Consider the following 12,358-nt stretch of genomic DNA (forward strand, 5'->3'; position numbering starts at 1 on the left):
CAAAGACATCTTAAAATCTTTATTGTTTATACATTTCTTGCATGTTGCTTAAATAGGCTCATAGGTACAAATCTCAAATTTGTCTACAATGCCTCCCGTCCAAACACTTTTAGTGGAATTTTAAATTACTTTTATGTCTAAAAAGGTTATTACCAGTGATGCATTATGTTCACATTTATAATGTGGGATTACTTTTTAAAGTTTTAGATAAAAGCTCAAGGCTGCCCACCTTACATTTCCAAAGCTTGTCTTTGGGGAAGAGATTGAAAGAAATTATGTCCTTAAATTCTTGAGCAATTAAAATGCTTTCAATGGTTATCTTTATAGTGGGCAATAAAAGTAATTTATATACATTTAACATTTATCGAGTTGAAGATCTTGTTAGACCAGTCTATTCATTTAAGGCTGTCAGTTTTTGGTGTGGTCAAAAACACTTTTTTTTGGCCTATGCCAAGAGCCATAGAAAACTATGACTGCACACTTTCTGTAAGCACATTCCGTAAGCATTACTGAAAAAAAGACAATTCAACTTTTCCACGCTTTATTTTTCAGCTCCTCAGTACTCCTTTTAAACTTTACTACACTTAATAATTCACACAGACTCATTTGAAACGATCTTGCACATCACATGCTTTCAAATGCATTTTTTCTTCGGACCTTGCATAAATACATAAACCTTCGATTTTTCAAGTCCCCTCGTATCTCATTTTCACAGTAACAGCTGACACCAGCTCTGCAAGTTGCAAGACGATGAATTACAAAGACTGCACATGCTACAGTTTCAAAAACAATTAAAACAGTTACACAATAACCCAAGTCACATCAACATTCTGGCTTTGCATCCAAAATTTACACAAAATACATTTTTTTTCCAGTTTCTTCTTGTATACAAACACTAATACCTGGGACGCATAGATTATTTATGAAAGTCGTTATCTTATAATCAAAGACTGGCTGTGCTAATACAAGCTGATTATAACTACTTAAAATAACGGGAGCTGTTATCTGGCAAACCACCAGTTCAGCACTTGGCGCCAGCAACAGCAACGCTAAGTATAGCCTGTGGAAGCGTTTGGTAACGCAATTCATCTCGTGCCACCTAGCAACCGATGACTCATGTTGGAGAAACTCCAAATCCAACAATATAGGACATTTTTTTAAAGCATCGCTCTACTGCACTGCTGTTACTTGTTCTACAAAGCTGAAACTTATTTTAGATTTAGAATGTACTATAACACATTACCCCATTATTTAACAAATTACAGAATATTGATCTTCCGATGTAACATTCGCTTCTCCGTTGACTCAAAATGTGTTTAAGGTTACATTTTCAATCGGCTCGAGTTTACAATTTAACTTGTTTACAACTACACGGACTATGTCACACTGACCTCCATGCAATGACAAACATGCTTCAAGTGCGTTAAACGACTATTAATCAAAGTTGCACAAACTTACTTTTCGATGCATTGGCAACGCATTACAGTGCTCAAGATAAGATAGTATCACAGTTCGTTAAGTTTCACAGGCACAAGTTTAAGAAGCTGGAATACAATCTTTGAGAATGTCTTTTGCACCAGGCGGGATTCTGTCTGGAAATTTCACATCAAATTCCACAATAAGGTCTCCTCGCTTGCTCGGTTGCTTGGCATAGGGCAGTCCTTCCCCTTGTATGCGCCTCGTTGAACCTGGCTTGATGACTTCTGATAAGTTCAGCGGAATTTTTCTGCCTGTCAATGTCGGAATCTGAACGGTGGTTCCACAAAGTGCATCACGTAAAGAAATTTTTGCCTTGTAACGAATGTCCTGGCCTTCTCGCGTAAACAGTGGATGAGGTTTGTCTTTGATCACGAACACAATGTCCGCCGGCACATTATTAGGTGTCTGGTCACCTTCCTTGGGAAAAGTTATTTTGGTGCCCGATTTCCAACCAGGTTTCACATCAATCTGTAAAATCTTGTCTTCAGTGCGACAAGTTCGACCATCCGGATTTAGCACCTTTCGAGTGATTTTCAGTTTTTTAGTGGCGCCGTTTAGGACTTCTTCTAAAGATACCTGCAAGTCTCTTACCACTGCAGGGTCTTGATGCTTGCGATGAGGCATACCTCCTCCTCCCCTCATACCCCCACCAAAAGACGAAGGACCTCGTCCAAAGTGTGCAAACGGGTCATCGTCGACATCCATATGGTCGTCTGACCCAGTGCTGAACTGAAACATATTTCCATGAGGACTACCACCCATGCTGAAGAACGAACCGAAAGGGCTTTCGTCTCCAAAAAACATGCGGAAAGTCTCTCGAGGATCGCCTTGGAATGTGTAATGATAGGTTCCTCCACCGCCAGCCCCGCTAGCTCCACCACCACCACCGGGAACACCCCCTTTCAGGCCTTCTTCGCCGAATTTGTCAAATATTTCCCGCTTTTTCGGGTCACTCAGCACATCATATGCCTCCGCAATCTCTTTGAACTTTTCTTCAGCACCTGGTGACTTGTTCTTGTCTGGATGGTATTTGAGTGCCATTTTACGATAAGCTTTTTTCAGCTCGTCTTCTGTTGCACCCTTGGCAAGACCAAGGATTTTATAATAGTCTTTCCCCATTGCGAGAGCTGAAGATTTCGTAAATTTGGTTTACCAGCAGCACTCCTCTCCCACTAGCAACAGGTTACTTTCATGAACGTTGTTCGTCCTGCTCAACCAACGGTTGCTCCGAACTTCTCTGAGCAGCGTTTGCGGCGGTGCAGAAATACACTTCCCGAAGATGTCCTGAATAGTAACGAACATTCCCGAATGTCCTAGATGCTTGTTTATTTCCGGCACGATTGACCAATCAGAAAGCAGAGCTTTTGTCTGTTTCTCTCTCCTAGTGAATCGGGCAAACTACTACGTCATCAGTCGTAAAACCGAAATCGGTATTTTTCACAGTGATTTAAATCTTATTAAAAATTATTATTTATTATATTGCACATAAACTAAGAAATTATTTAACGGTTGGCATAGAATAGAAAAAAATTTAAAGAAGATTCTAGAAAAGATGTCTAGGAATGAGATCTCGGTCATGACGCTTGTGTCGTAGGCTGGGTCACGTACTAATATGCATGAACGTGTGTTGGGATATTAGTTCGTGTAGGCTGGGCTTGCGAGAGAGCTTGTTATGGGTTGTGCTACCACTGCTAGCTACTTACTCGCCTGAGATTGTGGTTTTTCTCTACCCAAATGTTAAAAATGTCTGCCATACGTATATAGAGTCATGTTCAATTTCTTTTAAAATATGCGAATCTTTCACGTTACGTTTTACTTTAGATAAAAAGAAAATACGCTGACATTTTTGTAGTAAAAATGCATGAATTTAAGACAAGTACAGGTGTGGTGCGTTTGCAGGCAGCAAGCAGATACGCCAAAGAGAATGGTTACACTGCACTTGAATATTCTCAGAAGTGATATTTTGGTCAACATTTAGTACACGGTTAAATTGGGGCAACTCGATCTGTGTTGTTTACGTACAGATTTCTTATTTTGGTTGCATTTAAAGTCGAGAGATTTGAAGTTAGTTCCTTTCCAAAATACGTATTTACACAATATATGCAGCTCTTATTGCTATAAACACGTTTTAATACACGTGTGTTGAATGAAACTTCGACCTCACTTTTCTTAATACTTTCCTGTTATTGTCATTGTTATTTTAGAGTTCATTGCTTTTTTTAAGTAATGTAGATTTTGAATTTGTTTTCGCAGCAGATTGTACTAGGAATAATATGGTATTATTGTCTGGTTCAGATTCAAACATGGCCATGAAGGATGCTGAAGACAAAGTCATTTACCTAATCAAGCATCAATAAACAAGATTTTCATTAGTGCTACTTACTGCCCTGAAATCTGGTGTTCATCAGCCCCAATGTATACCATTTACTGATATTTGTACAATGGGGTAGTCTAACAATTCCCTAGCTGTAGCCTTTGGTGGAATAAAACTGAAGTGTAAGGGCTAAGGATTTTAGTGCTGGGTCTTCTTAGATCCTCCCTTCCCAGTAAAGGGCAAGGGCAAAATGGAAAAAAGCATTTTCGAGACTTCAGAAAATGTATCATATACACATAATGAAGACACCATCGTACTTTCTGGTAATTATTACTAAGGTGTACAGGATGAATGGCTAAAGGAAGAACCTTTGATGCCTTGGCACAGCTGCTTCCTTTGTATAGTATGGTTGGGCACTCCAGCCTGCAGCTGAAACCTAACTCTCACTACTGGCTTTAAGCACTACGTGCTGTCAGTCTCAGCTGGCAGACTACACATGCATACTTCATTAGTAATGACATGAATTCCATGGAGTACTAATATAGATAAGAAACCTTATAGAAGGAAACAGAAAAAAGGTAAACATCAGTCAAACACACTTTAATCATAAAATTAATTCAGTTTTATTCTTGAAAATCAACATAGAATCAATGACATGGCGCAAGTGAATTTTTTTCAAATTGTGTAACATTTTAACAAAATGAGATGCCAATTCAGTATGTACAACCTACTGTGATAATAACACTAACCTTGCCATTGCATACTATTGAGCAGTTTTGATTGTATGAACAGGTAGGTCTTTCAGGTGCAAAATAATAATTCTGCCATATTTTTTGTTGGAATAAATGAAGGAATGCTTTGTAGGGTCTGAATGCATCTAATGCACCTTTCTCTGTTGCACATGGGCATAGTTGTTTTTCCACAGAGCCAAGTGCAGATATGACTAAAAGGTAATGTTTGGGTTTTATGCTGTGCCAAAAAATTAACTAAAAATTTTTAAAAACCTAGAAATAACGAACTCAATTCATCAATTTCATGAAACTCTGAGACTGTATACTAATACAGAAAAATGCTCAACACTTTGAAAGAAATAAAGACTTGCCATTTATCTGTAATGTCCACCTTGAAAAATGCATGCAATGTACACATCTATCAACATAAAGCTCAAATTTTAGCCCCAAATCAGAAACGTATGGCATGTGGCAAAGTTTGAGTGGACTTAGTCTTGTCAAAAAGAAATGTCAATCATGTGACAACTTCATGATATTCCTACACATACATGAAGATGATTTGGATGGCATTGAAAAATATCCAAAATTGATGCTTACAGATCAGCCTACAATAAGCAGCAGCATGAATGTTCTTCCAGCTTTATTCAACATTTTCTTTTGCAGTCTCTTTGTAAGTTGTTTAATATGTAAAAATGTTTTAAAAATACAATACATTTCTGATCTCCCACCCATGCTTTTGAACAATAAAGCTAAACCATTTTTTTAAATTTCAAGGTAAAAATATTGATAATATTGAAGAAGTGTGTTGCACATATACTAAGAGAATGTGATGCACTTGTATCTTCCACAGACATCAATGTAAAATCACCATATATAGGGGCCATCTAATATACATCCATGCGCTTACACGATGTGAACATACAAATGTAATAATTATACAACTGCCATTTTGGAGAACAGTATATACACAATCTTGTAACCATGTAGGACTTGCAGAGTAAATTTTATAATGCCTGAAATAGAGATCTATATCTTTTATAGCTGTTTTGGTGCAAACAAGAAAGCCTGTAACGCATTTTTACCCAAAAAAATCATGAAAATTACACTTTTCTGTCCATACTGAAAACTTGTGTTTCAACACTTTGTAGTCTATGCAGCAAATGTAGGAACAAAGAAACAAGCAACAGATACGGTGCCAAGACTGTCCAGACATTTTCAGTTATTTAACACTTATTACATTTAATTTAAAAAGTGTCCATTTATGAACACCATTGCCTTCTTGTGCAGTTTAAGAGTCAGGCATTCAACCTACATTTCAGTTTTATTTTTTTAGGTATCATATATTACCCCCCATTTACTCTAAATCTGCAGTAATTAAAAAAATCAGATTTTGAATTAACAGTACTTTAAAAGCTTATAAATGTACTGTGTATGCTGCAGTAGATTTTCTTTTTCTTTTTGAAAAATTTTGCATATGATGATATATTTATATACAAATGATATATGTCCATGCATACATGGAGCATGCACACATATGCACATACACAAAATTAAATCATGGAGGATGGTAAAATGAGCGAGAATAATATTCTGAAGCCATTTATTGAGTTGCATTTCATTTGTTATATTTTCAAGTATTCTTGATGATCAATAATGTGCACTTTCTCCATCATAAGTTAAAAAGCTATCCTCTTCTGACTTGAGGAAACAGCCACAGAATGTGAGTCACAAATGTTCTGTCTGCATCAGGGTTCAGCTTCACCCTAAAAGACTTTAAATTCATCCAAAATGTTCAGATGGCCAGGTGTGGATGCTGGGTATTTGATACTTGTCACCCCAGGTTAGGACACTGGATACCCATGATTGATGTTTGACCCTTACAGACTAGATCAAACTCTTGACACCTTTAAACCCTTCCTTTTTATGGGCCTTCAAAGTGATTTAAGTGCATTTACGCATGTATGTACACATACGTAGATGCAGAGTCTGCAGCAGAGAGAATTTCTGGAGATGCATAATAATGTTGTGTATGAACTTTAAAGCAGCAATTTGTTTTTAAATATTCATATTCACGCAAACACATGCATACATGCTTGCACATCTTCAGGATACTGTTATTCATATCTATTGCCTAAATAACTATTGTGAATGACAGTAACTCATCAAGTATCACAGCAGTATTTAAGTCTGGCAATCCATAAGCCCAATAATATGAAAATATTACAATGAAATATTTTTATATACAGATAACTAATGCAAAAAGTATTTTGGTCAACTGCAGACTTTTTTTGTAATAACAATATACAACATTTAACTACCAGAGATGAACAGCTGGTCATAAAAATAACTGACAGGACATTTAAATAACATTGCATATGTTTTTATGGACGGGACAAATTCGCACAAACATATATACAGGCAAGTCAGTCTATAAATAAAACCAGTGACTGTACAACTTAATAAACAGCCTGAGGCCAAAGGATCTGCCATTCTGTCACTATGATGATCTCTTAAATACCATTTACACTCGGATATGATTGACATGTTACATACAAGTTATTCATGCACACAAATTGTGGACCCTATTCTTCATGAAACTCCACAGTGAACTAATCTAAAACAAGTGTATAATGACTTCAGAATCATGAAACATAAAACAGTAAATTATATAATACATGAATACCATTCGGCAGTGATCCACCTGGTGTGCTAATTACCAACAGCTGCCTTCTTTAGCAAAGTGAAATAATGAAGTAAGGTACCAGTATTTTCAGCCTCATTTACTGTGTGTCTTGGCAAATGAGTTGATAATGTGTGCACTTTCAAAAATCTCCATTTCTCAGACTCACAAACATCACCATCAACGGAGATCAGGTACATAAAAATAAATCCTTCATAGAACTTCATACTAACACTAATTTCTTCAAAGTACAAATTTACCACAAAAAATCATTCACAATATGAAGTCACTGGGAATCCAAAGTTTCATTTAACAGAACAGCAAATCAAGCCATACAGCAGCTGCCTATTCATATCTTCCACTATAGTCAATGAAAGATGTCAAACAAGATTAATTTTCTGAATCCTCTCCACCAGAAGTTCCACAGTGACGGATGTTTTCATCACATTTACTGCCTGACTGTGGTCTATGTTGCGAAAATCAATGTGATTAACCTGCAATAAAATTTCCAGCCTGTCAGATTCTAATTAGCACATGAGAAGAAAAAAATAAAAATAAAAGATTTATTAAAGCTCCAAAATTGAGAGTTTGGTTAAAGATATTTAGAAATTTTATTTTGATGATTTCACATCTTAAGCAGCTGCTAAGACGGGCTGAGAAATGGTATATGTACAAAAGGAATGAAATTGTACCTTAAGGATTTTATCTCCTGGTTGAATCACTGAGGCAGCTGGACCCTCAGGCTGGACTTTAGTCACAAAGATACCCTACAGAGCATCAAATATAAGTTTTAATAAAAGCAGTAGCATATGGTGGTCTTTTTTCTTGCAGCCAAGTACTCGTTAACAGAAAAAAATCAAAATGCCTTCTTTGCAAATTCCTGAGTTCTTTAATCTTAAGGCAGGAAAGAATGATTCAACATGAGAGAGGTTGGTGAGTGGCACATTTGGTGCCAGCAACCATAGTGATGATGCTTTGCTAATTGCTTTCATCTGGCCTAACAAGTACTGTCACCTCCCTCAGGTGTCAAATCATTCTTTCCTGCAAGATGGTGAAAGTTTGGCCTTTAACATTCTAAAAGTTTTCATGGAGCCAGCATACCATATCACCTTCCCTGAAAGGGTTTCCTCGAGAGCCATGACCTCCTGCGATGCTAAAACCCAGGCCTGGATTCTTCTGAATGACAGCACGGAACTGCACAGCACAACAAAAATGTGTTCAAGGCCTCAAACTTGCTTTACATATTTTAATTTTTTTTAAAGTTAAATTTGAAATTTAAAATGTTTTGCTATAGAAATGAAAATCCACTCAGTGAAGTGCACATCTTGAAAAATTTTGGTTCAACTACGATCCTATCTAAGCCTTCTTTTAAACTCTGTGAAATACAGAAATGGCATAATAAATACAAGTTGGATAGTTTCGCACCACTTCTCTAGATTCCTGACATGTTGTCTCAGACAATGTGTGACCCTGAACAGAGTAAAAGCCTTCCTCTTTCACAGGTGTGGTCTCCCTTGAAGAAGTGCCTTGTGAGGAACTGTTCCGGCGGACTGGTGTATTTCGATGAGATGGAGGTGTTGATGAATGCGGCGAGCCTAAATATAAAAAAAAAGTCTGCTTATGATGGCTGTCAGATGGCAACACCAAATTTAGCATTTTCAGATTATTAGCAAAACAGTGTCATAATATTCCATTTGTTTCAGAGAAAATTGCACTTCAGACAGAGATACATTTATGTGTTAAAATGCAAGATCTCAGAATTCAGTGAGGAATAGTTGCTTAACAGTGAGTTCAATGACGACATTTAACAATAAACACTCCTGGGATTGTTATCTGAAGATCAATATTCTGCACTAAGAAAATGTAACATTAGACTAACCTGAATGTCTGTGCTGAAAATCACCAATATGCTCATAGATATGATGACTATGGCCATAACCACTGTCTGTTGAGCTAGACACCTGTGACGATGGTTCTTGCATGTTTTTGAAAATAGCCACATCTTCAAAGCGCATCATTAGAGGATCCCCAGCTTCCATTGGTTCCCCATATGGGTTTGGGTAAGCCTCAAATGCAGTCTGAGAAGTCAAGGCAATGTTGCTGGTCTTTCCACCAGGAATAGTGACCCTAGAATTTGATCTTTCTCTTGGTTTTTGAGGGTCGACCTGATGTGGTGACTGTCTTGCATTGTTAGGATCAAACTTTCCATACTGACTACTGACTGGTGTAAGAGAGTCCCTTGATCTATCCATCACCTTATCAGAAAACACTGTGGGTTGAGGATTTTGGTCAACAAAGTGGCCTCCTCCACTAGCCTGTGATGGATTTTCAGAATGTTTGTGAGAAGAAAGAGAATACTGAAGGTCAGAAAACCTTCCTAATGCATAAACATCAGAATTAGCCCGTTCTCTTTGAGTTCTGGGTACAGGTGAGTTCCTTATACCACTACAGTAAATGTCTGAACTTCTCCGCTGTTGGCCAGTATATGAATGTTCTGGAGCTCTTTGCCCAAGAGACAATGCATCATAGTTCTTCCTCACTCCCTTATCTTCCTGCCTTGGCTGATCAACAAATTGGATGGTGGTATATTCTGGATTAGAATATGAGCTGCTCTGGTAGCTCACTTCACTGCCACTACCACCGCCTCCTTCTTTTGAAGATCCAGCGCTTGCATCACTTTCACTGACTCTGCTACTTGTTACACTTTTCTTTCTTGGTGTCATGTGGTATGGTGGTGCTGGCTGGTATGGTGGTGGTGGTCTTTCCAGACTATTCTTGTGCAAGGTCTCAAGAGATGGACTGGGCTGTAAAGTCATAACAAAAAACTAATTTAATATACTGAATAAACTGGGGGAAGTCAAGTATATAGGAAAATGTCACTATGACAAACTTAAAAAAAAATCCAGGGAAAACTTTGTGATTTCAAAACACAATATAAATTGGTACAATAATACTACTTGCCGTGATATGTTGAGGAGAAGGTTCTTTTGATTTTGTTTGCTCTTCTAGCACTGTGTACAGCTCCCTGTGCAGATCTTGTTCCTTTTGACCAGTAGCTTGAGGGTAAAGACCTGACCCTGCAGATGCTGACAAAAAGCTCTGTGGGGCCTGGATGGTGATTGGTGTACTTTGATCTAACATGCTGCCACCATCAAACTGGCTTGGTGAAGGTGGAGGTTGCTGCTGGTGATACTGTGACTGCTGTTGTTGGTGATGAGACATGTACATTGCAGTGCTTGGACGGCTGCTTGGAGTTGGACTGTTGGACATATCATGTGAAGGTCGTCGTGACTGAGAGGGAAAATGAAACAAGTTCTCTGTGTTTGTAAAAGTTAATCGTGTGTTGAGGTCCTGAGGCACACTCTGAGAATGATACTGCTGAATGACGGGAGGTCTAAGCATGGGGGAAGGAGCATTGCCTCTTCTTGCACTGCCTCTTCCCCTGCTAGCATATGCCTCCAGGTCACTGGCATAACCACCTTCTCGCCCATGACTTCTGTGGTGTGTCCTTGGCATGGTGGGTTGCGACCTCACAGACATGTTGTCAGATGGAACTCCCTACCATCAACTCTGCTATCATCCACGACCTGTCTGTTAAATCTGAACATTTCCTGTTCACTTCTGTATCCTGTATCTGAATCATATTCCCTCATCCGTCGGGATCGTCTTCCGGATGACCCTCGATGATGCTGATGTTGCTGAAGCAGAGGTTTTTTGTAGAGGTCTTCATAAGTAAGTGCTGGAATCCTTTGTTCACCCTCTGTTCTCTCTCCCTCAGCTGATAGTAAATTTGGTGTGGACTTTCGTCTGACAAGAGGTCCTGCTTCTGGCTCTTCCAAGCCTACAGCCCCTGAAATGATGATTAAGAGCCATTAAAGAAATAAAACAGTAAAAACACAATCTGTGTGCTCTCTAAAAGAAATATTTTTCCATTTACAACCCAGGAAGCTCTCTTTTAAGGTGATTTTGTTATTCTGTAGCCTTTATGTGCATGGACCAAGCCAGATCCTCCTTCACCACAATGTTTTGCATCCCAGCTGTATTTTATGCTAAAAACAATTTCATGTCTTTTCAGATTCATGTACACAAATACACGATGCTGACTCCTTGCTTGATCAGCAGTACTGAAAAACCTTATGTAAAAGACATAATGGATTAAATAAATATAATTCAATGATTCAAATCAGTGAAATGATAGAATAAATCAGAAATCATGAACATGTCACAGGAAAAATTATACCACTACAAGAAATCTTTCTTGTATTTTCTCTTTTGTGTTTCCATTTTCTTTCTTTATCTTCTGATATTCATCTTCTATCTCTTTCATTTTCATCTTTTTTTTCTTCTTCCTTAAGTCTTTTTAACTACAACTTGCCTCGCTTGCCAGAAGAGGCTATCGCAGTAGCCACATTGTCTGGAATGTCAGGCATGGAGTGACGATGCTGCATTCGTGCCTTGTCTTTCAACAATTTTTCCTGGTTCACACATTAACAAACACTGATGTTAAACTAAACTAAAAATATATGCTTGATGCGAAAAATCTATTTAAGACATTTTCACTGCTTTATAAAAGAAAGGAGGTACAGGGTTACCAAATAATTTCATGAATCCACTGATTGTCTATACACACTTACTGAGATTAGAACACAAGTAATGACAAAATAACAATTCTTGTTCTGCTAAAAATATCATCAGGTTTCATTCCCCCCCCCCCCGGTCAATACATATTTAATTCCATTTGATGGTGATGATTTTGTATATTTGGCACAGATAATCACTTTGCATACACATTAGGATGTAGCATCATCCAATGAACTGTAACATCATCATGCACATTTGGGGTCATGCGGTAAAAGAAAATCTTGCTTAGTCTGAAATGATGGCATAAAGTCTCTTGACTCAATATTGTAACCATCCCTTGCATCAATCCCATAGACTTATTTTGATGCCTCATTCACTGTCCTGACACAGCATTCAACTCTGAGAGTGGCAAGTTATCTGACTGATGAGGGGCTGAGTGAAAGCTGCTGGAGTTTTTCATCAGAGAGGTGCTTTGTGAGAGGTGGTTCCAGTGTGAGTTCCTCTACTGATAGCAGTAAGTCTTAACACATATGATGTCAACACAATTCTAGCCTAAGAAGCCTAAAGGCACTC

General features: G+C 38.0%; 2 protein-coding genes across 2 annotated transcripts in view; both read right to left on the reverse strand.

The window, feature by feature from the left end:
- Positions 1 to 524: 524 nt before the first annotated feature.
- Positions 525 to 2,773, reverse strand: LOC112573245 (dnaJ homolog subfamily B member 5-like). The gene has a single exon (XM_025253440.1). It carries the CDS (start codon positions 2,596 to 2,598, stop codon positions 1,537 to 1,539), a length of 1,062 nt encoding a protein of 353 aa, XP_025109225.1. The 5' UTR covers positions 2,599 to 2,773; the 3' UTR covers positions 525 to 1,536.
- Positions 2,774 to 4,377: 1,604 nt separating this feature from the next.
- Positions 4,378 to 12,358, reverse strand: part of LOC112573251 — a 39,649-nt gene continuing 31,668 nt past the window's right edge. The window contains 8 exon segments of the mRNA XM_025253450.1: positions 4,378 to 7,698; positions 7,897 to 7,971; positions 8,306 to 8,398; positions 8,630 to 8,799; positions 9,084 to 10,008; positions 10,166 to 10,738; positions 10,741 to 11,054; positions 11,580 to 11,679. Of these exon segments, the coding sequence (XP_025109235.1) occupies positions 7,585 to 7,698; positions 7,897 to 7,971; positions 8,306 to 8,398; positions 8,630 to 8,799; positions 9,084 to 10,008; positions 10,166 to 10,738; positions 10,741 to 11,054; positions 11,580 to 11,679 (2,364 nt within the window). The 3' untranslated portion in view covers positions 4,378 to 7,584.

Source organism: Pomacea canaliculata, linkage group LG10, assembly GCF_003073045.1.
Source record: "Pomacea canaliculata isolate SZHN2017 linkage group LG10, ASM307304v1, whole genome shotgun sequence".
Classification (NCBI taxonomy): Eukaryota; Metazoa; Mollusca; class Gastropoda; order Architaenioglossa; family Ampullariidae; genus Pomacea; species Pomacea canaliculata.

Excerpts from the sequence above, each read along its gene's own strand:
- LOC112573245 (XM_025253440.1), bottom strand. The coding sequence starts at position 2,598 with ATGGGGAAAGACTATTATAAAATCCTTGGTCTTGCCAAGGGTGCAACA.